At 40.3% G+C, this 25,972-nt stretch overlaps 1 protein-coding gene across 4 annotated transcripts in view; it reads left to right on the forward strand.

Moving 5' to 3' along the window:
• Positions 1-15,136, forward strand: part of LOC121907005 (ATP-binding cassette sub-family C member 4-like) — a 37,152-nt gene extending 22,016 nt beyond the window's left edge. For all 4 annotated transcript variants that reach the window (XM_042426286.1, XM_042426287.1, XM_042426288.1 and 1 more), the window contains 11 exons: positions 1,707-1,857; positions 2,746-2,865; positions 3,059-3,169; positions 3,296-3,396; positions 3,870-4,061; positions 6,622-6,777; positions 9,832-9,921; positions 10,381-10,553; positions 11,205-11,310; positions 12,520-12,654; positions 14,075-15,136. In XM_042426286.1, the coding sequence (XP_042282220.1) occupies positions 1,707-1,857; positions 2,746-2,865; positions 3,059-3,169; positions 3,296-3,396; positions 3,870-4,061; positions 6,622-6,777; positions 9,832-9,921; positions 10,381-10,553; positions 11,205-11,310; positions 12,520-12,654; positions 14,075-14,152 (1,413 nt within the window). In that variant the 3' untranslated portion in view covers positions 14,153-15,136. The remainder of the gene's footprint in view (positions 1-1,706; positions 1,858-2,745; positions 2,866-3,058; positions 3,170-3,295; positions 3,397-3,869; positions 4,062-6,621; positions 6,778-9,831; positions 9,922-10,380; positions 10,554-11,204; positions 11,311-12,519; positions 12,655-14,074) is intronic.
• Positions 15,137-25,972: the final 10,836 nt, after the last annotated feature.

Below are 25,972 nucleotides of genomic sequence, written 5' to 3' on the forward strand. Positions count from 1 at the left end.
TCAAATTAACTAAGCAGCAACATGAATGAGCAATGTCACCGTGTCACCAATAATCAGCAGAAGAGTGAGAGAACAGTATATATGAGAAGACATTTGTTCAGTTAATATTTGATCCCCTCAAGGGAAGGCTGGATAACATGCAGTAATGGCCCCGTGTGTCACCATCTCACTTTGCAGTCTGGTAGCCTTCCATCAAGGCTAAGAGTGAAACTTATGTACTGTGAAATTCTTAGGATCAGTTGTGCTCAGTAGCTTCCAATCACTGTTTGATTGTGCGGGCTCCACTACAGCAATGGTTAGACTAGTAATACCCTCTTATCTGAACTGCAAATGGAATTGAGTGGCTTTTCGTCATAAAACTACACTGAAAGTGATCATGCTTAAATGTGTGCTTAAGTGGCAGATAACATCCGTAATTAAGGTGCTAAATTAAATTTTCATCTCTCTGGGCTAGTCTGAGACCACTGAAGGTAACAGTATGATCCTAATCTCCCCCCGTCTTAGGATTCATCTCTTAGGTTGTGTCTAATTTCAGGGTGTGAGGTTTCAGTTTTATCATCTGTCAATCGAAATATGAAATATGTAACACAGTATAGCTTTCAGTTAAGAAGAAATGGTCTCACATGTTTATTTCAGCGAGATTTTTTTCATTTTCTGAGATTTGCTGTGCCCAGTTATCGTTGTATTTAATTACCAGTTGTAAAATTATGGAAAGTAAGTATTCAGATACTTTTATTTAAGTAAAAGTATCAATATGAAAGTGTACTTTTACTCTGTTACAAGTAAAAATCCTGCATTCAAAAATGCACTTAAGTATTACCAGCAAAATGTACTTGAAGTGTCAAAAGTAAAAGTCATCATTCAGAGCATTATATTATTATATTAATGACATTATTGATTGTCACAGATGCATCAGTTTGTCAAGGTGGAGTAAATATTTTATATTCTGTTGGACAGTTTAGTCTCTAACAAATCATATTTTAGAGGCTGATCATATATTTTGTTAATCAATTCTGCAAAAAAAAAAGTAACTATAGCAGTCAGATAAATGTAGTGTAGTGAAAAGGTACAGTATTTGCCTCTGAAATGTAGTGAAAGATATTAATAGTTATAGTAATATTAATAGTAATAATTATACTTTATCAGATGCTTTGATGTCATCAGACTTATCGCCCTCCATCCTGTTAGTGCAGCTCTGGTATCTTGGTCTAGATGAATCACATAGCCATTAACACGGGTGATGAGTCACTGTGTTGTTGAGGGCTGTGTGGTTTTGAGTGTGATGTATCAGACACCCACAGTGTGGTTCCCGGAGCTCTCTGCCAGTCACTGTGGCTATGCCTGTTGGCTGGTTGGTCTGCCAGAGAGGCTTACAGGCCAGAAGTGTTGAAGGGAAAGCCCAGGGGATCCAGGGATATGAGCTGCAGTGGCCAAGTGGTAAATTCTCACCTGCTACTAAGTGAGAATTAACGCTGTGATCGTTTTCCTTTCACACTGTGAGTCACATAACCTCAGTCCCACAACCTGCTGCTACCTTACTGTATGGCTGTGATGGCCTCACACAAATACGACTGAAAGAGTTTCTCTTGTTCAGCCTTAAGAAATAGGCCTCACTGGCCCACTGGTAGACCACACAGCAGCAGTGGAGCTTTTGACTGTGTTGCTGTTTGGTTAATATTGTGTTCACATTTCTCCTTCTGTCCCAGGTATTCCTCCAAGTCCTTGGAGTGATTGCAGTAGCTGCCATCATCATCCCCTGGATCCTTATTCCTGTCTTTCCTCTTCTTGTTGTCTTCCTGTTTCTGCGATGCTACTTCCTGCAAACTTCCAGGGACATCAAGCGCTTAGAGTCTACCAGTAAATTTTTTTTTTTTTTTGGATTGGGGGGTGGGGGGGGGGCATGTCCATTTGTGGTATGAGACAAAAGCAGACCACAGGAATGCTAATAGACCATTGAAGAAAGCCATGGTCATTAGCATAAAGGCTAAAGGTGGCGGTGGCCTATGGCTCGGCCACACGCAGTTTCCTCAAGAGACGGGAGTTCATGACATCACATACAATGGGAAAAATGCCAAGTGGGCATGACTAGGCCATTGCAGGCTTTAGTTCATCTATTTTATTCTGGGCTGAGAGCCCAAATGCACATTGGCCAACAGGTTCCATCATCTTATAGAATAAAGGTTCTGTTAAAAAGCCCACAGGAAACATTTAGGTTTTGTCTTGGGTTTTGTAAGCCTAACAAATAGAAAACAAAAGACCACTCAATTGCAACCTTTCCCTAAATCAAAACTGTATAATATATTTAATGTTTGAACTATGCAGTATTCATAGTAGATATTTGACTGTTTATTACCAAATCATCTTCTCTTTGTCTACACCTTACACCTTTTTTATAAGCTTATTAATCCCGTTCCTATTATTAGCATTAGCAGTAATGCTGTTACCCCAACATACAGTAGCATAAAACAAGGCACTGACCACAAAACTCTAATAAAAAACATCTAGAAGCTTCATACAGTCCTTGAATGCCATGTCAGATATGGCAGTTCTGAATAATAGAAGCTCTCAGTAAAAAGTATTTGGCTGACTGAAGTATGTGGAGATATTAAAGTCCTTGATAAAGGTATACTTAAGCTGTTCATAGTTTATATGATCAATACTACCCAAACTACCCATTATGTAGAATACTGAATGCTTGTTTTTTTTTTTAAAATGCTAACAATGGTCTGTTTATATTTGTTGTAGCACGGAGTCCTGTCTTCTCCCACCTTTCTTCCTCTCTCCAAGGCCTGAGCACCATACGTGCCTTCAAGGCTCAGCAGAGGTTTCAGCAGATGTTTGATGAATATCAAGATCTTCACTCAGGTAAAGAGAAATTGTATTTCACTTTAACAGTCTAAATTTCAGGTATTCACTTTTATCATACCCATCCAGAGATATTGAGACTGATGTTAAGTGTTTGGATTCGAGCAAAATTTAGGCTGTACTGACTGCTAGATTATTTTTGTATTATTTAGAGATTGTATTATCTAATCTGTGTATTTGTGTTTGTTAACAGAGGCCTGGTTCTTATTCCTGACTACCTCTCGCTGGTTTGCTGTGCGTCTTGATGGAATTTGTTCAATTTTTGTCACCATCACTGCTTTTGGCTGCCTTTATCTCAGGGATGGTACTGTATGGGCTTTGGATACATGTACACATGTGACACATTATTGACGTGTGAGGCAATATATGAAACTATTATGATGAAATAATGAATCTGTGCCCATGTGTTTACTTTTTAAAAATATTACAGGATTGGAGCCGGGTGCAGTGGGTCTGGCGCTATCCTACGCTGTTACGCTCACAGGCATGTTCCAGTGGGGCGTCAGACAGAGTGCAGAGATTGAGAACATGGTGAGAACCCTTAAATCTGACCACTTACATGCAGTTTATATTATGGTTGAACATCACTAAATACATTCATGATTTCTTCCCTGAAAATATCAATCAATATCAGTCAATTTCAAAGAGTGTTGTAGGATCAGTTCCTCAAATCCTAAAAGGCAAATAGCGGAAAACATAACAGGAGAGAAACATAACTCCGCTTGCTGCTTCTAACAGGGTTGATGATGGCTGGTTAATACAATAATGCACTGGTTAAGTTTGATTCTGGTTCAAATGGTTAAATTAGAAATACCAGTAGGCCATATTTTGGCATGTTTACTGTTTTTTGTTCAAGTAACTTTAAGTTTACCGAAGCTGAAGCTTTTCAAGTCTTTGTCATGTGATCAAAACATAGATATTCATAAATCAGGAATGTGTCTTCACTAAATTAGTATTGCATCCCTCTACATATTCCATCAAATATTTGCTTTTATTATTTGTAGATGACATCAGTGGAGAGAGTTGTTGAGTATGCAGAGCTGGAGAGTGAAGCACCCTGGGAGACGGACAAAAAGCCTCCACATGATTGGCCCAAGACAGGCTTCATCACCTTTGACAGAGTCAACTTCTCTTACAGTGCCAGCACGCCTTTGGTCCTAAAGAACCTGACTGTTGTCTTCACATCCAGAGAAAAGGTTCTTGTCTTTATTCCCACCTGTGAATGCTTACTGGTGTGCACAGCCCGTGACTTAGGTTGATATGCAGCCAGTGTAGAAGGTGTGATGTGATTCTTTTTTATGTGGCATTATTTTCAAATCAATTTTTAAAGGGACATCATATTGTGCTGCTGAATCTTCAGGACTATACCATTTGTGATTCATGGAATACATATCATGTAATTAAGACTGTTCAAGTGGATCCATTTGTTCCCAATTTGCATTTTGAGCTACCTGATGGTGACAACTGTTTATTCACTATAAGAGAGAGGCGAGGCCGAGGTAGAGGAGAGAGAAAAGAGAGAGAGGAAGGCACAGAGAGATGGTTTGGGATGATTGAAATTGTGTTTAATGCAGGGGGTGTATTTTGCATGGCTATGGTTGGCCAGGGCGGCTGATTTCACAATGGATGGGTTGATAAGTGTAGAGGCTCTGGCTCTGACAGCCCATGGGAGGGATCTCTGCTGCATGCCATGGGGGTGCAAAGCTTTGTGCATCCTGTCAGTTCCCCTGACACCCTTTCACAAGGAAACCTGCACCCACAACCTACAGTACAAGATCCATTCACTTTGTCCCTCTCACTTAAGTCGTATACTGTACATAATTGCATAAAAACACACAACTCCCCACAACACGACAACAGGCAGATTTTAAGTGGTGCAACATTCAAACAAACCCCATCCTGTTAGTCCAATAATATTTAGTTAACCCTGAGAGGGGGAAACGAGACTAGGTCAAAACCTAGTATACGGCCGGACCATGTATGAAAGTTTTTATGTAAGTTTATTTATTTGTATAGTATTTGTCATACATTAGTTGTCACTCAAGCTGTTGTACACATAAGAAAAACTTTAAAATACTTCAAATACATTGCACTAGATTTCGGGTGTAGACTTTATGGTGCTGTTGTAAGAAGGGTTGAGTTAAGATTTAGGCTGTTTTCTATATGTTTTATGTATTATTTCACTTACCCACAACCTGAAAAATTGTTTCAATACAGTAACTATCAAGTTAATCATTAATGCTGAGTGTAAATGACCCCAATACAGTGTGTTTCATATGTGTAAAGTTTGCATTCGTAAATGTATTTGTTATATTGCTTTTATTTTATTTATGATGAACACAGAAGTACTGTATTTTGAAAAGACAGTAGACGCATGTAACGTGTGGGCATTGACAGGAAGTTACACTGGCAACGGCGCACAGATCATTTCTTTGAAAATAGGCGTTATTTAGATAAGCTGATCACATTTTGGGAAAAAAATTAAAACTTAATAAAGTGACATATTAACAGTCCTACAGTGAAAATTACAACAGCTTAATCTCCGCCATTGTTGGAGCGAAATGCATTCTGGGATACTTAGCTTTGGCTGCCTTCGACCGACCAATGGTGTAACTTCATCACTCAGTCAGTCAGTGACAGACAGACAATCACAGTTATAGTGCTGGCCCTGTTGTAGTGGTCCAGCCAAAAATTTGCATTTTCGCACCCTTTCTGCGTGTTGGCATGTTAAGGGGCACACACAGTAGTTCTTTGTTATGGAGGCAGTGTTGTTGGTAAACCCTTGTAAACAAAGGGTTGCCCATTGGCTATGTAATGGCATATAACAAGCCTATGTGTTGGCAGGCAGCGGCGTGTGGCATCAGCAGCCTGGTTCAGTGGAACAAGTGATGATTTGCCTGGTGGTGCCATTGTTGACACCGTTCCCACTGCGGTCTGTTGTCAGCATTTGGACAAGGAATATTGTGAGCTGTGTGATCTAGACTTGTCATCTTCTGTGTGGGTCCTCTGTGCTCAACACGCAAGAGTCTTACAGTGATCGGCAGGTATTAATAGCACAGTAATGGCAAAGTGCTGCTGCTATTCCTCAGAAAATTAAGTAAATGAGAAGTAGTATTGATGCTGAAGCTTTTGTTAGGCTGGCCTCCATAAGATTTAATATTTTTTCATTTAATTTTTATTTTTAATGCACAAATATACTATACAAAGATGGGTATTTAAGCCAATAAATCTTACAGAGCTATGTTGAATAGCGTCAATTGTTATCATAACTTCCAACTAACAGACATTAGCATATGCAATGTGTGAAATTGATGGGCTATGAAAGGTGCACTTTTATAATATATAGCACACTTTAAAACCGCTGTCTTGAATTATAAACATGCAAAACTATGAAACTTAATTAATAAATACTCAGCAGCAGGCTTAAGACATTCTTTAAAAATCAGGTATTTTCATCCAAAAAGTCATGTGATGGTGCTGTGAAAAAAAAAAAAAAAATCAAACAAACAAGCGAAAACATAAAAAGGTGGTTTGTTGTATCTGCTTGTTGTAGAATGTTTTCAGTCAGTCTCTTTTTTTCTTCCTGTCATACAGGTTGCTCCTTTGTAGTTTGACTTATGACATGGTGCCTCTATGACATGACACTTCAAGTATAAGCACCAGTATGATTAATGGTCTGAAGGAGCGTGATAATATTTTGTCGTTCTGTGGAATTTTTACAGGTGTATAAAAATAGTCCTCATCTCTCCCCTGTAGGTTGGCATCGTTGGACGCACTGGTGCTGGTAAAAGCTCCCTGATCTCTGCCTTGTTCCGGCTGGCAGAACCTGAGGGAAGAATAATGATTGATGGTTTTCTGACTTCTGAGATTGGTCTGCACACCCTGCGCCAAAAAATGTCCATCATACCGCAGGTGCCCTTTTTAAATTGCTACTCTCTTAGCTCTTAGCACCTTGGCAATTGAAACTGCTTACAGTAACCAATGGATAAATCTGGGTGTAATCGGCTAAAAAGGGAAACATCTTAGATATCATCATATATTAAATAAAGTACAGCAATTACATTTGTCACTAAGATGATACTTTTCACTGAAACTGTTGGACTTTTGCTTTGACAGCTTCTTAAAGGTTCTGTGGTTCCTAATGATTGAGAAATGGCAGAAATGTTAGATGAACACTGGTAACAGAAACCCTCACGCTTTGGCCTTTTTTTTATACGCCTGGCTTTTAAAAAGCTAAAACAAGTGAGGAGAATTACAGTCGTCACTCAGGGGATTTCTGAAAGTGAGACAAACAGATGCCTTGAGACAGTTTAACTTTATTTCCGCTTGTTGAAACTGATACGGCATTAAGAAAATGCCAGCCTGCGGGTGAGTGTCAGCAGAGTGGAGGGAGGGGAGAAGACTCCCACGGCCTGTACTGTGAAGAGAGCAGTTCCCTATCCCTGACAGAGGATTAGCCCTCTACCCCCCAAACATGGGAAAGCTGCTTAGAAGAAGTCTCCCCCATCCTCACAGTCAGAGTCCCCCTTGTACACCGTCACTTTGCCTATGTCTCAAACATTTCCAGGGTGCAGCCAAGATGCCCAAAAACGGTTTCATTAATGCTTCTCTGTGGATTTGATAGGTTTCTGGCATTGCTACCGCTTCAGATAAAGTTTTACTTCCTCGTCCAAACTAGTTTGAGATGGATGTGATGCGTGTTTGATGTGATTTTGTTTACTCTTTCTGTCTCTCCTAAAGGGAGAGACTTGTACAAAGTGGCAGGTTACAAGTCAGAACTTTAACTGCACGCCCATCTGTGTCATTTTCATGATATGAAGTCTTAGCAGTATTCAGAAGAGTGGAGTTTCTCTGTACTGTGCTCTTAGTTTTACAAACTTATATATTTACACACATTCATCTGAAAGCCTTTTTATTCTCCTGCTAGACGTCAGAGATAAAGTGATATTCAGTCAGCCTTTCACACGGAAAAGATCATGATATAAATTGCTAGTTGCCTTACCTTTTCATGTGGAATGTTGAGAGTGTGATATGTATACTATACATTGGCGGTGAGGAGTTTCATTATTTGCCACCCACAGATTTGATTATGATAAGCTTTTATTAGCATATGGCATTAAAAATGGATCCATTTCAGATTCTATTGAATTCTCAGGAATGACTTAGTAAAAAATGAATTCTGTGGCAAACAGAGGGCTTAGAATTGGTGGAGCACATAATCGGTCTATGGAAAGCTGTGCTTGAAAGCAGTTTTTCCGACCGAACATTGAATCCTCAATTAAAGTGTGTCACAAAACTAGTTTGAATTGGGACTTCAGCAGGCTTAATGACAAGGCGGTATTTCGGTGACAGAGGGAAAAGCTCATTGGAAGTAAAGAGGTGGAACATTTTGTAAGGCACAGGTAGCACGGATGAAGTCCTGAAAAAGCTGGATTTTTTTCTTTTTTGGAATCGGATGGAAATTGAGCAGTTAGTCCTGAGTCTTCTGACCTAAATGAAGGTTCCTTGAGACATGATTTTGTATTTGAGGTGTGTGTATGTTTACACTGTATAAATCTGTGTGCCCACACACATGAGTGCATGAGATAAAGATGTGGATAGTGAGTCAGATTCAGACAAGTAGTTCTGTAATCTTAAAAGAGGACACTCAGCCTTTTAGACCCATTGTGTACTTGACTCTCACTCCTGGTCTAATCTCACAGTTGCCAGGTTAACTTTTCCTATCTTGTGAAGAGGTCAGACTCATATTATGAGTAAGCTGGATTTATCAAACTGTCTCGACTGCGATGAGGATACAATGGAGGCCTATCAGTTTGGGTTGCTGCTTCCTGTTTTGCATTAACTCTAGCACTTTTGTGCTTTTGTGATAGACGCATTCACATCTCATTCAACATTTTTTTAAAATGGTCATTATAACCAGCTATATTTGTTCATTGATAAAACAATACGGATATGATACCATATGAATCATCCTTGCAGCTGTTTCATGAGTAGTAAGACTCTTTATGATGGCGTGGGAGAGACCTTCAACAGTAGAACAGGATTTTTTTTTTTAACCTTTATTTATTCAGGGGAGTTTCTCTGAGAGCAATACTCCCCTTTTCAGGAACTCCCTGATCACATTCACACAGTTACACATTCACACCAGGAAGCTGCCCAGTCTGATCTTCCGGCCACTGAGCAGCACCACTGAAGTAGTTGGGGTTAAGAGCCATGCTCAAGGGTGCCTCAGTGGTTGTAACGAGGCTGCTTAACTGGCGAACCTGCAGTCACAAGCTCGCTTCTCTAACTTTTAGGCCACCAGTTCCCCATTTATGAATAAATATCTGACCAGATGCACGGAGATGCCAGCTTGCTCCTGGTCTCAGGTTTACCACAAACAGAAGGGCATGTTGGAACAGTGCTTGAGATACTTGCGGGCTCTTTTCTCTACACTGTAATAAAGAGCTTTATTTGCTCTCTTAAAGATGGCTGTGCAGCTGAAGCTTCATACAGGTGTGTGGCTCACCATAAATACGTATCTTGGACATCCTAGCTGTCTGAGATCTGAGGCTGTCCTTTCATGAGGGTAGCAAACTGATGCAATAACCTCTCTTGACAGATGCTTGTGCGCTTGGCTGAGTAAAGCTGTAGCAGACATTTTGAGATTATTATTAGTAATATAGCTACTGTATGCAGTGTTTTTTGTATTGTAAAAGTGACCAGATGGCATTTTTTTCTCTATTCTCCAACAACACCAGCGCACAAGCTCTGGTTTTCCAAGTAAAAAGATCAACTTATTGAAGCATAGTTGGCCAGAGCAATGAATGGGGCTCCTGAGTGTAGCAAGCCCTTTGTGAACATCTTCCCCTCACACATTGCCTAGTGGTGCTCTATAAAGCCTGTCTTAACCCTTTCATACATCTTCCCCCTTGTCATTATCTTAACTGGCCACGGCCTTCTCTTTCTATATCCATCTATCCACAGGACCCAGTTCTCTTCACGGGCACCATGAGGAAGAATCTGGACCCTTTCAGGCAGCACACAGATGAGGACCTGTGGAATGCACTCCAAGAGGTACTCCAGCGTGGCTCTGAATGATTCCCCCTCGCCGGCCCAGGGGGGGATCCCTCTGTCCCCCCGTACAATGCTGCCATTCAGCCTCCCTGCTCGCCACAAGTCATGGGGGGAAATCCCATTAGGGCCATGGGGCCCAGCTCAATGTGCGGCTTGTAACTGGGAACCATTGAAAGTGCTGGGGGAGATGTGTTTGGGCAGTCAGGCCAACCAGGATGAAGGCTCCCCCCACAGTGAAGGGCTTCAGTTCCTGGTCCTGCCTCTGAATGGGTTTGGTGGCCTGGATTAAAGCTAGAGGCTGGCCACAAGAGAGCACTGGCCAAGGTCATCAGTGGACCTGGCCCTGCATTGTGCCAGGCTGTTAATGGGTGTGTTTGGATGGCTCTTTAAAGACATCCCCACAGGAAGCCTTTATTCAGGAGTAATGAAGGGTTGGGGCTCTGCTCTCCCTCTCTGCAGGTGCAGATGAAGGCCGTGGTGGAGGAGCTGCCCAATAAGCTGGAGATGGTGCTGACGGAGTCAGGCTCTAACTTCAGTGTTGGCCAGAGGCAGCTGGTGTGCCTGGCCAGGGCCATCCTCCGGAAAAACCGCATCCTCATTATTGATGAGGCCACAGCCAATGTGGACCCAAGGTCAGGGAACACTTGTGTCTACAATTAAAAACATTTTACAGTAATGTGTGAGCAATTCATTCCAACTTGTTGTTGTACTGTAATCTAATTCTACTCAAGATGGGCACTTTTTGATCTGGGTCTAATAAAACACTAATGAATTGCTCTGCAAAGGAATTCAAATAGTAATGATTTCAAAAACAAGACTACCATGTAAATAAATCAATAGCACATAAGTGTAAATCAAACCCTTATGAAAAGATGTAAAAATGTAACACTAACCCACTATAATGCACATTGCTTGGTGGTAAACAGAGTATGTAAAATGTTTACACAGCGGACCAATCACAATGAGCTTATCAGTAGTCGCTTTCTTACAGTAAACAGCCAAGAAATAATAAAAATAAAACCTTCATTAAACAATTACAATATAAGTGTGACTTATACAAAAATGCAAACAATGCTGATGAGTGAAATGAAATCAGAAATACTCAAAATAAGAACCCATCCTTGTAAACCTAAGGACCTCTGATATCCTTTATTTTTATGTCTACTACTGCACATTCCTTGCTGCTGATGAGCTATTGTTCTGTGTTGAGTAAAATCCCTGCCCAAGGGTCTATAGGAAGAGAGGTTTTTTGTGCTCAGGTGTTGTGTTCCCTGCTCCTTTAGAACTGACAGCCTCATCCAGCAGACAATCCGGGACAAGTTTCAAGAGTGTACAGTCCTCACCATTGCTCACAGGCTCAACACTATCATTGACTGTGACAGAATACTGGTAAGTAAGGACACAGTAACTTTCCACTGTCCAAGTCAGCATTTTAAAAGACTACTCTTCTTCAGCAATCAATGTGGTATAATGCAAGGTAGCCTGCAAAAACATGTATTCAGTTGCTTCAAACATACTGTACCTTAGATTTAGAGCACACAAACACCTCCTTTCTTATCAAAGGGCCTGCTACACAATTTTTACAGAGTTTTAATTCACTTGTCCTATTTCACAACAGCTGGGCTGATTTCTCCCTCACAGCATTCCCTCTCATTGAGCCTGCGCTCGTGCCACTTGATCTTTGGCTCTTTCCTGCTACTGCCTGCAGAGGTGCCAATTAGTGCCATTTGTGGCAGCGTTTGTTAAGCGTCTATGGAGGACAGGGCACGACCCGGCTGCTGCTCAGTCACTGAGAGGGCCGCTGAGAAAAGCCAAATATCACACAGCAGGGACTGTTTCACACTTACGCTCGTGTTAAATGCCCCCAGATTGTTACACACTCCGGGAGAACTAAATTCGTACCCACCTGAGTCGCCCTGACCAAATCTTAAACGGTACCATATTTAGACTCAGAATGTTTTCCAAGATACAAACTCCATCAGCTAGTATCCTGCTCCTGAACTGTCGATTATGACAGCAGTTGCAGAAGTGTCCCTTTCATACTAAGTACTCCTTGAAACTGAGCTTTAGCTATAACAAACTGCTCATTATAGCTATAAGGGGATCGAGCTTGTTAAAATTTGTCTGTGATATAATTGTAGTCTTTTCCAAACTGCTTGAACTGGCACTATTCTTTGTGTGGTTTACATGGCATGTGATGACATAGAAATGATGGTGATTTTCAAGTGTGTCCTAAAGGTGTGATTGTTGGATTTGACTGAGGACCACCCCTGAGCCACTGAAATGCCAGGATAAATACACGGATAAATCACTGATCTTCAGTCTGTCAGCGTCAGCGTACTAGACTTTCACACTGCTAAAAGGCTACGTTCATTGTCCGAGGGCCTGTCGAGCACAAACAGGCACCCGTGTTTGCTGTGGCATGAGTCACATAAAATGGATGGTTCCTAGGTGCAGAGAACTACTGTTTCCCCATTCATCTTGCACCGTCTGCATGCATCACTCAGCAGCGAAACAGCTGAAATGTTAGTTTTCCCCGAAGTAAAGTATACAGGCAGCGGCGCGCACACACACCCAGCATTGTATGTGTGATTGCAGGTTCTAGATGCTGGCAGGATCCAGGAATATGACGAGCCGTACGTGCTGCTCCAGAACCAGGATGGGCTCTTTTACCAGATGGTCCAACAGACAGGCAGAGCTGAGGCCGCCTCACTGCTGCACACAGCCAAACAGGTAACCACACCCACCTTTGTCCCAGGACAGGGCTGCTACTAAATAGAGTCCATCCTTGACACACTAATCCCAGACTCTCCCCTTTAACTCTAGACTTCATTGCTCACCTCCAAAATAATACAGTTAAGCGACAGAAGATGTGCATTGCCCTGACAATGCAAAGACACTTGATTACCATTTTAATTTAAAGTGCCTACTTGGAGCATTGCAACATCATAACATTAATTTCAAGAGAGAAATTGTCCCTTTGTAGATTTACATCCTCTGATGTTATCAAAGAAACTCTCCATATAATCTTTTTTCTCATAATGTAATTTTGAGATCATTTTGGAGATGATTCTAGAAAAGCAGCTTTCTTTGCGCTGTATCTATTTTGAAATATTGGCTTTAACTTCATCGTGATTCTGGATAAACTTTCTATGGGGATTACTGTAATAGAGAATGTCCATATTTTTTCCCTGTGAAATTCATTTGTGATGTATTTCCCCCTCAGACACTGAACAGATAAGAGCTGGCTATTCATTGTTCAATTCCATTTTATGTGCATCTGTCTGGGACTACAGATACCATATTGCAACTTCAAACAGGTCTTTGTGAAATAAGAAAAAGAAGGCATCGTTTCATTTTCTCTGTCCCTCGCACAAATTTATCAGCGGAACTGTATCTTCTCAGCCAGAGGAGTGAAATGACTAAAATACTGATTTCAAGGACTCAGCACACTGTGGTATTATTTGGTATCGTCTTACCCTGCACACTGGTGGATTGGTAGTGACATTGTTCAAGCCCTTACGTTTTCCTTTCTTTATTGTGGGGGTGCTCTCCTTAGATCAGATTACGGCAGCATCCATAACTGTCTAGCACCACTTATTAAATACTGAGATGGTCCACATGTTGTGTGTCAAGTTTCTATAGTTGTCAGTCAAGGTTTAAATACATTCAATAATCTGATATCAACCTCTAGCTCCTTTGTCCCTGTTGAAAGAGAATGCCAGAGTAGACAGTATATCTCGTGCTGCGGCCGAGCTGTTTTCACCTGTTTCGCCTCTTTTTCACAAACTTTCTGTTATTTAAATTGTCGGTCTGTCAGAGCCTCTTTGTATGAAGAAATCAAGCATTCACACTGATATCTTCTAAGCCTGTTTTTTTTAAAAAATAGTGTCATATCAACTCAACTTAGAAGCCACGGATAGAGAAAATTAACTATACAAATAATTTCAGTGATTATCTCAGATATATTCTCCCTTGAATTTCTCAGTTGTTTATAAGGCTAAATAAGCCACTTTTTCATGCTTCAGTGGGTGACAAATCCCTTCACCCAGCTCCGACTGGATCTGTCATAAATCACACCTTTGCAGATCGTAGCTTAGATTGGACTGTGTGCTTGTATTCTGTGACACTTGCTTCCCTGATACGCTTCCAGGTTTACATGAACAAAAAGCGAGTGACAGACGTGCACTGTGCCAAGGACATCCGTGTCATCTTTGAGACATCTCTTTGACAGTTTGGAGAGTCGCTTTTGGCCCTCGTGTTTGCCATCACTGACCAAATCCTACCAGATTCACTTATTTCCTTTTACTGTACATTAAAATGTCTTTTAGACTCCCAGGAGGCCTAGTGTGGTATGTGCTGCATTTGATTAGCATAGTCCTTTTGGTCTGAAACGGAAAACAGGCAAGTATCTGAGGCAGTCTGTGCCTTTATTGACAGCATATTACTGCCTGGCTGTTTATTGATTACACCCTGCTATGTTTATCTATGTGTGCTCTGGCCTCTTGGGTAGCTTCAATCTTGCACTGGCGCTCAAAGGAGTGCAGATATTGGATATGTTTATCCTGGCGCAATAAATTATTGGTGGCTTAATTGATTATTTTTAAGGCAAACATTGTTTAGCACGTTATCTTTTCATTATTTGGAAAATGCTTCAGAAGACAAGGAGAACCTGAGAGGAGACACCAATGTTTTCAGTAATTATTGTGCCTTAATCACACTATTGATTGTTTTATTATTCTTTTAATTGAAGGGTCTTCATGCACTTTGGCCATCATGGTTTAATGTCTACCTCAACTCTTGTCAGTAAAGAACAGCAAAGTTTAAATGTAACATGTCATGTACACAAAGGAATGTTGGAAAAAAATTTTAAGTTTCATGCCTCTGCAGATTTTTCTTACTTTTGTAAGAAAATCCAGTGTAATATCAACTTTCTCTATTTACTCTTTTGATAAATGTGCTGTTGTTGCTTTAAAAAATTAGCACTTTTTACTTCGGCAATAATATGGAATTTAGTATGACTATTTGTATGTGTATTTATTTGTTTTCCATATCTTTGTTTATGGTTTTGTAACACTAATTGAGTTCTGTTAAAAGTAATATTTCAATGAGTTTGCACTTCATAGTGGTTTAGTTGCAAATGAGTAAATCGCTATATCTTTTACAGTATATTAAATACACATTACATATAATAAAACAGTATTGCTTGACTGTTCCGGTGCTGTCTTCATTTTGTTTTTAAAACATTTTCATATTACACTGACTCACTAATCATTTCCTCCCACTGTTGCTCATCCTATATTCACTTGTCTGAATGGTGTGTTTGCCTCAGGTCGGTGGTTACAACTGGTCGTGACCGCGCTGCTACAAATTGGTAAGTGGTTAAGGAAAACAACCCGGTGATTACTGTGTTGAGTCAAGTGATTTTTAAATTCAGTTTCACTGTGGTAAAGTGGTGTTGCTGTTTGCTTAATTTAACATGTCAGTGGTGCAATGTGACGATTAAGTCCTAATTAAAATGTAATTTTGTCATCACCAGCTCAATTAGAAAAAAAAGCTGCTTTATTCGCCTTCGTACGGGCAGGAGCAGAGCCAGTGATTACACATTCAGAAATGGCTGTCAGTAAACACTTAGCTCAGTATAAAAGGCAGTATTTAACCAGGCCCAGATTTGGGTCGTGAACTGCGGGACACCAGTTCCTTTAAAAGCTGAGTGATTTACACAATTCATTAAAGCCAGTGAATCTTCAGCCAGCGTCATATTAAATGGTTACTTACTCTCAAATAGCCCCTTGGGAGTTGAATTGTTGGCTCGCGAATAGATTAAAGTTTACATTGAAAAGAGAAATTGAATTCAGAGGTAATCAATAGCATAATGGGCCAGTGAGAGGAGCCTGCTGCCTGAAATGAAATTACCATATTTTTAATCTTAATTTTCCACTCTGTTTATCTGACAGTGTGGATGTGCAATCCAAACAGATAATGAGAGAGTGGGATATTGACAGTGGGGTCCTCTGGAGTGCTTGTTTCAGTGATTAAACGCTGTGATCTGTGATTACTTTGTGTCGGGTGTCAGGCTGGCGGCCAGGTCCCGGGGAGACATAGGCGCATAGCAGCTGGAGCATCATGGGTCTCTGAGGTGCTAATGCACCTGACACAGCATTGACAGCATTCGAAACCCTATCAGGGACTGCACCACATGGCAGCTGCCACAATAGCAATACTCGTGGCACTATCTACATCAGAGTCAGCATAATATTCTCTCTGCTCTCCCCTCGATAACAGCCAACACAAGAATGGTGACAACAAAGTTTGCACAATAAGTATTATTAACCAGATACCTTCCTACGTCGCCAAATAATAGTGCCATTTTAAGACATATCTGAATAGGTGTGCAAATAGCAATGCCGTCAACATAGTGCTGATATAGCTTTAATAAATAAATGTCTGAGAAACCTGGCTGTCCACACAATGAAGTTTAATCCCAAAGAAATAAAACACAAAATAAGCGTCAGCACAATGTGGAGGCAGTGAATGAAATGATGAATTCAAACTATAGCAGTTGGCCCATCCTCACTTTAAGAGAGAAGTGATACGTCGGTGCTGATTTAAAGGTGGGATACCGGCTCTATTCAGTTAAAGATGTTGTTATTGTCATTTGAGAGAAGAATAATAAAGTAAAGATAAAGTATAACAACTGAAAGTGCTGTAAATTGTTTAAGGTTGTTTTGTTACGGGCCAGTAAATAAGTAGTCTCAAGCCCATTTTTTGATTGAGGAGACAATGTTTTTTTTTTCACAAACTTTCTGTTGTGCCAGCATTTTCTTTTGTGATGGATACTGCTGTTTGACAAATGGAAACAAATTGCATGGTTCAGGCGCCTGAATGGCAGGGAGTTTGGGAGTGTCAAACCCGGTGCTGAAAGACGATGAAGCGAGAGCCTCAGGTTTTTGTGGGCGACTCAGACCTGACTGATCCTAGCATAAAGTACTTGTTGAAGAGAAGGAGAAAAGGAGAACAGGATTTCGACAGGCTGCAGTGAAATTAGGAGAATTGACTATGGCGGCTTTGTTCCTGGCTGGTGACATGGGGTGGGGGAGATGGGGAGACTGGAGCGATTCCCCAGAGACTCTGCGCTCAGTCTTTCTAAAGTGACTACAGACTGAATATCTGACAAGTTCCCAAGGCCTGACATGACTCTGTGTGGTGCTAAGAAAAACAAACAACAAATGGCACGTTTTTTTTTTTAAGATACATGCGATGACACTGGATGTAGTGTGTTAGAAAATGGCTTTTTATCTTGTTAAAAATAGGTCCTCACTTTGGAATATGTTGATGCTATATTTTCTAGATTGCCGCAAACACCTAGTTAGACCTAGTTTTTCCTGTGACAGACTTTGTAAAAGTATGAAAATGAGAACTACCAAATGTCAATTTCCAACTTATTAAAGGACGTACAATTAGCACTTTCTCTTTGATCTTGTATTTCTCACCACAAACAAACAGAAACATTAACTGCGAATAGTTCCTCCCAGCATGCGAGGTTTAATCAGCCTCACTGTATCATGGTGCCTCAGCAGTTTAGTGACCACCCTGGACTGGCCTTATGGATTGGCCGACTAATACCGCTACAAACAGTAATTATAGGTCACACGTGCAATTGATGATTATGCGTCGCAGACTCTCCAGGCTGTGGTTTGTTTCACACTCTGTAGAGTGTGAGTAACATTTTACATTCAGAGGATAATTTCAGTCAAATTTAGTGTCTGCATAAAACAAGAGTAAATATTCATCTGTTTAAAGTTGTTGAAATTATAAAGCGTACTCTTATTTTGTGAAAACAAAACTTAAAGAAACAGAACAAGTGGTCCCTGCCACTTTGAACTAAATTGGCTAATGTGGCTCTTTGAAAGGCCACCAAATAGGAAACCTCTTTTCATGCTTTAGCCTTAAATCCTGGGCATGCTCTGTCACCTTCCAAAAGTGCCGTTTGATTCTTCAACTGCGAGAGAAAGAAGCAAAGTGGAGGGCTAGACAATAGCGGAGGGCTTATCTCATCAGTAAATAAGGCTTATTGCTTAAAGCTATAAAAGGCTATGCTTATTGGTGATGTCATCCCTTTGTGGAAGATTGATGAAGCTTGAGGCAGGGGGCATAATGTGAGTGTGAATGTGTGTGTGCATGCGTGTGTGTGTGTGTGTGTGTGTGTGTGGAGGAGGCCTTGTGCTCCAAACTTTTAGAGTTTCTAACTTTCCCCTGCAGAGTTTGATATAATTTAAAATGTATGACATATATTTTAACTGCTCCTGCACTAAAATTGCAGTCTTTGGTGGTAAACGAACCCAAATGTACTTCAAAGTTCCATCTGGCCAGGGGGCTTTTATCCTTGACCATGAGAGCGGTTGATGTTCTGTGCATGTAAACGTGCAGCTTTGGGTAAAGGTGGAGACAGCTTGTGTCCCCCATTATTGTCTGGTTGCATTTACGTGGGTCCAAGGGCCCACTGTGTCTTTTCGGGTTACTTTCTCATCATTTCTCCTAATGTAGAGACCCACAGGGTTGGTGGCAAGCGCACAATGCGGCTGTTGTATGGTTACTGTCAGCTCTCTCAAATAAGGCTTCCTGTTCATTAGACTTCTTTTCACCTCCGCACAATACGCCGGCTTTGCAGCAATAGTGAGTCTACGCCCATCTCTTCAATGCCATGTGAATAGTTCTAAATAGTGTTTATGCAAGCCATTGTTGTCTATTGTGTGTCCAGTCTTAATGCACAGTGATTTGCCTGCTTTTGTAGCCTGGGATACATTATCTTGCCTATGTGGCTTCAGATGCATGCCTGGCCTTTGAGCCAGTAAACAGTCTAAAAGTTAACTCCCTGCGGACAATGCTGGTGATGCCTGATAAAGTGAGACAGAGTACACTAACTGGCCCATTTCACGTCCCTCTCCGCAATTACTCAAATGGCTTCTTCCTCTGCTTACATATCTGTTTCAAACTTTTCCCTCTCATCTTCATATATATTTATAATTTAATTTTGAGGATATAAAAGCATTTTTTTTTCTGTTTTTGATTTATTTTCTAAAGGAAATGCAGAGAATCATATGAATTGAAACTCTAATTAAAAGAAAGTTTGGAACTTAAGCTGACAGCTGATTATAAGTCAACATGTGTGAAGATCATTCTTTTTCTTTTTTTTCAATAAATACATATAAAGTTGATGCTGTTGCTCAAACATTAGACTGACACTATCTGCTGCACATCTGGTGAAGAATGTCTATTCAGTGGGTGGATGTATTTAAACCCTGTGTCTTTATTCTTCAAACCGTCAGTGTGAAAATGAAAGGATAATACAGACAGACAGCCAGGTGGATAATCTGACACACATCACAGTCAAAGAATAAAAACTTTTAAATCTACAAGATAATGTCAGAATGATATATCTCGTAATGGAAATTTCATGTCTCATGGCTCCCTTCAGTTACTTTAATATGGATTTCTGTTCTTACTGAAATGTGTTTGTGCCATAACTTCATTTATCAGGGTGATTTCGGTCAGTTTACATACATTTTGCTTTTACTAGCACTGCTGTAGTTTCTGTATGTGTCCCATCTAGGTTTATATTTTATAGCACATACTATTAAAAACAAGCTAGTTACTGTTCTTTGCTGGTAAACTTCTTAATTGTTCAAATATCATGAGTTTGCTGCCTGAGCACTTTGGAAATATGTTTTTATACGGTAAGTGGATCATGGTTTGAAAAAAAGCTTGCACATGTTCCTTTTGAGAAAAAAAAAATGGTGGCACCTAAAATCCTTTTGCAAAAGACAACAAAATAACCTTGAAAAGTGAGAGAGCAGGAATGGGCAGCATATTATAGCCTTCATCTGTTTGTAGTATTGTTCTAGCGAGCGTATACATCACCTCCAGAGAGTAACTGATAGGCCTAACCATTCACTGCTTGGATAGATGTACAAAAGCAGAAGATATCTGCGGCACAGATTACATTATACTCATTTCAAAAGCATTCACAGTCAAGTATGCAGGGCAGAAAAAAAAGATTCTTTTAATGCCAGCCAATGATTACAGGTGAGAGATGTAACTGATAGTTGGCCCATTATTGTTCGGAGATTTGGTGTGTTTGACCCCCTAAAGCATTCTGCTGCCAAGGGAATTTAAAACAAGCCCTGGACTCTGAGGGAAGGAATGTTGTGATTGCTCTCAGTGACACTGATATAACACCGTCACATAGCAGACTCCAGACTGAGGGAGACTACAGGAGAAGCTTCACTGTGACTGAGACTTGCTACAGGAGCACTTAGCAGCAGGAGTTTCATTAAGCAGTCTGGGAGAGGCTAGATGTTGCTTTGTCTTTGACTGCTACATCCTCTCACGCTGCTGCTTGTACATTTGACCTGCATTAGCCCACCAGGTGTGTTTCACATTTTATTTAATGAACTGCAGTCATGAGGTAATTCATCGCCTGCAACAATACTCCTCGAAGCAAGTTTTTTTTTTTTTTTTCTTTTTACACCAAAGTAGTGCTGTTGACTTGTACTGCTGCTGGCTGATATTTTCATTAAAGGGCTTCTTATCAAATAATTAAATAAAGAATCTGTTTCTTGCCCAATGCTATTACCTCCCACAAATCAAAAGGTTTCCAGTGTAATGTCTTGCCTCCCATGCCAGTTAATTAGGTTGCGGTGTGCTACCTACTAATGCTACTTTCATGAGAATAATCTGAGACAATAAGCCAGTCTCTTTTGTGTCCTTCTGCAAGCCCTCTTAATTAATATCAGCAAATACAAACCAAAGTTAATTGAAATTTGAACATCCCATCTTTATAGTTTACAATAATACAATCACTTGTGTTTTGTTGCTGTTGTTGAATTACTATAATAGCTGGTATCATATTTCTATTTAGTATATCATTGATCGCTCTCAGGGATGCAGCAGAAATATAAAAGAAAGAAATGTCTTAACCATGAGTAAACACAGGAGGCAATATATGCAACCCCAACATTGATTGAGACCGACACATTAATATTCACACTCCTTCAGATAATCATAGCGAGGTGTAAATGATTTGTTTTCATTGATTAAGTGACATTGCACCGGCTTCTCACACCATGGTTATTAATATAGTTTGCATTGATATTATTTCTGCATTAACAACAATTTCACCAAGTGAGAGAGATTACAGGACTGGTGCAAAAGAGTAGCATCTCTGTGTGGCAGATAGCTTTAATCAGAGCCTCTTTTGATACAAAATCTTTACAACTTTAATCAATCTTTATGGACAAGCTTTTCAAACTGTATGCAAGTTTGAATAGCATAGTTTTAAAGAGGCTGTGCCCTCCTGTCAGATATCTGATATGTTTTGCAAATTACACACCCTTCTAGGAATATGAATTAGGTTGTGCAACCTGAGTGTTCCCTCCATTCATGGTGAACGCAGTTCAGATTTCACTTGGTTTACACGAATTCTTCATACCAGCTAATGTAATCAGGCCAACAATTCCCAACTAGCGTGGGATTGTAGTACACAGAATCCACAACAAAGCGTAATCTGGCAAGCTTCTATTCCAGTAGGATTTTTTTTTGTTATCACACCTCTTTTGTCATATTGGCCCGTGCACAGAAATAGCTAAACAAAATAAATAAATAGATAAACAGTGGGTTGCCTTTATAGCCTTTATGCAGTAATATTTCCGAGCCAAGAACATTTCTGAAGTTCACAGTATTTATGTTCCAGTAGTGTTGGTCACAGTCTGTCATCCGTTATTTGCATCTGCATGTCCGATTAACAAATATGACATATTCCTAAGATCAGGCTCCTAGCACTCTAACCACCCACCATGGCAATTAACTGTCTACTAAGCTAACAAGCGTAACACACATGCCTGACGCAAGCCAGTAGAATATCAAGCTTCTCTCCTGGATGCATCCCTGTTTACTCTGTAAACACACAGCACACATGTGCAGGCTAATTTGTTTCAAATGTTGATTAACTTGCAGCTGTGGACCAAGCAGCTTTACTCTCACTAGTATCGATACAGGGTTTATGTTGGAGTACAACTGCCTTTTATGTGAGGGACTAGTGAGACCTTATAAGGGGGGAAGTGCTCTCAGACAAATTTAATGGGCTTTTCTAAGCTTTTCTCCATGTCTTAAGGACTATTAGGAGTGAATCTGCTGAAATTATCAGCAGTGATAGCCTCTACTGTATACAGCTTACATGCTAAAATGACACTGACCTTCATACTGCTCGGGCTTATTATCACTGCTTAGACAAGAATTAGACAGATAAAAATAACTTGTCTAAATACCTACAAAAATAGAAAGTAGCAAAGAAAGACTACACGCACAACATTCAGTCATTCTTATCATGAGCCACTGTAGAGCTGAAATTACAAGAGCACACTTATGACAATACACTCTGTGTCACCAGAGAAAATAAAATAAGGTTCTTTAACACTGTTTGCATTGATGGAAATATACAGTAGATCCACAGATGTCATTTCACTGTTGCTATGCCTTAAAGGCTTTTATCCAACGTAAGCATCTGAAGGTAGAAGGGTTTTGTGATAAATCCAGACAGTTTTTTTAATAGCGCGATTGCCACCAAACTAAACTATCTGTTCTGCTTATTTCTAAAAAAGCGTTGACCGTCGGGGCATAGCCAATATGGAGGTTAATCCATTCTAGTGTCTATACTATGGGATGCTTATGGAAGCATATTTGCTTAGGGCAGCCATGCAAATTATTACTTACTGCCCTGTAAGCTGATAACACAAATTAGATACCCATTAAAGTTGAACAATGTATATAGAATGAGAAAAGATTGCAAGTGATACCTGAAGGGATGCCTAAGTCGTATGGCACTAAAATATGCCTCATGCTTGCAAACTTCAAAAGTGGAGAGATGTTTATCCTTGGGATTGGAAGATGCATAATAGTAATCTCATATGCACAGAGGCAGCTGCCAGGTGGAGGATAGCACACTGCATGTTTATGAATAGAAATCATTACAGGGACTGGGGAGCATACCGGCATGGACCAGTGACACAGAACTTTTTTTTTTATCATCTACTCAGCGTACACTACAGCACCTAAAAGTTCATGTTCCTAAATGTTTAGTCTATGGCATTAGTGGTCATAACTGTGCTCATTTTTACACTGTATCTGATTTGTTTTTTTTATATATATATAGTTGCTTGTTGAATGCACACAAGTGTTCAGAAACATTAGTTAAAGTCTCTCTAACTTTTAAGTCCTGACCTGAATGTGGGTTGGAGCCGAGAACAACAAGGCTGTTAATACGATCCTGCCACCTGAGGGGCCTGTGAAATCATGAGCATGCCAGCTTTAACAGCAGAGCCACAACTCCACTGGGCCTCTACCTCCACTAGCCTCTGCTCTTATCAGATGAGCCACTTTAATTCATGTGCCAAAACACCTCTCTGAGGACGAATACAAATAGCTTTCAAGAAGTGGAAGTGCCGTTTGTAGCGCGTTAGATGAGAGAGAGAGGAAGTGCTTCATGTGTGTTTGGGAACCCCGGCTAATTCTACCTTTGACTTGCCTGTTGTTGTCTTTGAGCCCCTTTCCCTTTCTGCTCCTCTGGCTGGCTGATAGTTAGGGATTCATCTTAAAAGCTCCCCTTTGTCTGACGGACCGTGGAGTCAGCAGTTATTCTTCAACTGACGACTTTCAATGCTTGGCGGTGAAAGAGATGAAGCTGAAACACAAAGGCAAATTAAGGGTACAAAAACACTCGCCATTGTCCCATTGTTGAGGGTCACAAATCGTCAAGTAAAAGCAACACAGCGTGGTTGAAATGTATTCGCCTCCATCCCTTTCCCCCCTCCCTCCCTTCTCCTCTCTTTATATTCATTAGATTCATTATAGGCCACAAAGGATTGCCAACAAAACAGCTTGTGATTTTAGTTGAATTCATCCCCCTCTGAGGCCTGCAGGGAAATTAAAGTAGGTGACTATCACTGGAGGGGGAGCAGGCTTGACACATCTGAAGCTTTCAGTGATGCTAATAGCCAAGCGTATCCAAAATACACAGGAGCTGACCTCAAACAGATTGTGGGGGTTTAAAATCATTAGTTTGCAAATGAAGCAAAAGTACATTGGTTCTATGGTAGAATCATCCCACTCTGAACCTTTGATTAGTGTTTGTCAACTCCCCTTTCTCTTCATACTCCCCCGCCCACTTGCAATCCAGAAATTAATAAAGGAGACATAGCGACACTTTAGAGGGAAACGCTTGCATCTCCAGCACCTGTTAAACAAATGCACTTAAGGCAGGAATCAAATTGCAGGCAGGTTTAAATTGGTGTAAAATCTTCATTTAGATGATGTCCCCAGGGCCTGCTTATTACTTGAGATTTATATAGCATTAGTTCTGCCTCGCAAATGTGGTGCACCATTCCACCTCAGTGAAATATGAAGAGGTTTGATAAAAAGCTACAACAGATTCTCTCATTAAAAAAACCTAAACCTTTTAAAGATTCATTAATTTAACTTGTGGCATGCAGCTCTGACATGCACAGAGTTCTGTGCTCGTGCCCTTGAGCGTTGTATGCTATACGGTGTAAGATGTCGCTGTGGCTCATCAGCATAGGTTGCTGAGAAGAAGTGCGCTTACAAATTAGACTACCTGCAATGCTGAGCGCATCTCATTGCATTGCAAATGTTTAATTTTGAAACACATGCTGATTCTAGAAGAAGCTAAATATAAGGAATCCTTTGAAATTACACCTGTTGTTTTTTAGTCAAAATTTGAATTAGGTTATACTTTTAGATGTCATGTTGCCGAGAGTGGCACACATCACGATGAAGTCTGGAAGGAAACATCCACAAAGGCATTTCATTTGTAGCAGTGCCCCTATTGAGTATGTCTGTTTCAGTCACCAATGTGTTTTGTTCTCCGTCCCTTTCAATTTGTTTACATTTGGCCCCTACTGGAGAGGGACAGTCTATTGATTTATTGTCCCCACTTCCTGAGAGTGGCGTTAAGAGTGCACAAGGCCCCCCCGTCTTCAGGCCCTGCTCTTACATTGTGTCGCCTGGTTGCTGGCTTCTGTTACAGAGACAAGCCAGGGAAAGGCCCAAACATCACAAGGACCTCACAAGAAAAAAGCCGCACAAGGGCTTGAGAGACAGCACCACGGCACAATGTAGCTCCGTCTGAATAGAAGACGCTGTGGGACGTTTGCCTCCCACAGAGGGCTTTTTTCTTCTGCGGTTCCCAACAAAACCATTTAGATTCTATGTGTATATATATATACATATAATACATACATAGCCTATGGAGTGCTGTCATATAACACATATATAAGATATATGATTCTATTGTATATATACAGTATTTATATGTGTATATATATATATATATATATATATACACACACACACATATATATGTGTGTGTGTGTGTGTGTGTGTGTGTGTGTAATTATTTATATATATATATATATATATATATATATATATATATATATATTTATATATTTATATAATACACACACACTATCAGGGTGGTTTGTATTCATGTTTTGTGACATCTCCTTTTGCAGATTGATATTTTTTATGAAAAGCACCTGTCTGAAATTCTACAGAACAATTTATAAGAGTGAAAAGAATCATTTCAGATGAAAGTTGAAATGCTGTTGTAAAATGGCCTTTCACTCCTCTCCCTTGAAGATAAACAATTTCCCATGAATATATGGCTGGGCCCCCTATCTATCACAAAAATCAGAATGTGTCCCATACTGAGCCTATTGTAGTCTATTAAAAGAAATCCTTCCCTGTGGCAACCATTTTGCAGGTTTCAAGTAGATAAATGCCTTCCAAGAGGGATAAGAATGCATTTCTACAAAACTGCATTAAAGAGTAATGTTTGTCAACTACTCCGATAAAAACTTCACAGTCACAATTCTTTTTAGAGGCGGCAAATGCATTGGCAATGTGTAAAGCTGATTGGTCTGGGGAGGCTGCCTACAGGTTAGCAGGCCTCATTTCCAATCTCTGACAGCAATAT

This window comes from Thunnus maccoyii, chromosome 11, assembly GCF_910596095.1.
Source record: "Thunnus maccoyii chromosome 11, fThuMac1.1, whole genome shotgun sequence".
Taxonomy (NCBI): Eukaryota; Metazoa; Chordata; class Actinopteri; order Scombriformes; family Scombridae; genus Thunnus; species Thunnus maccoyii.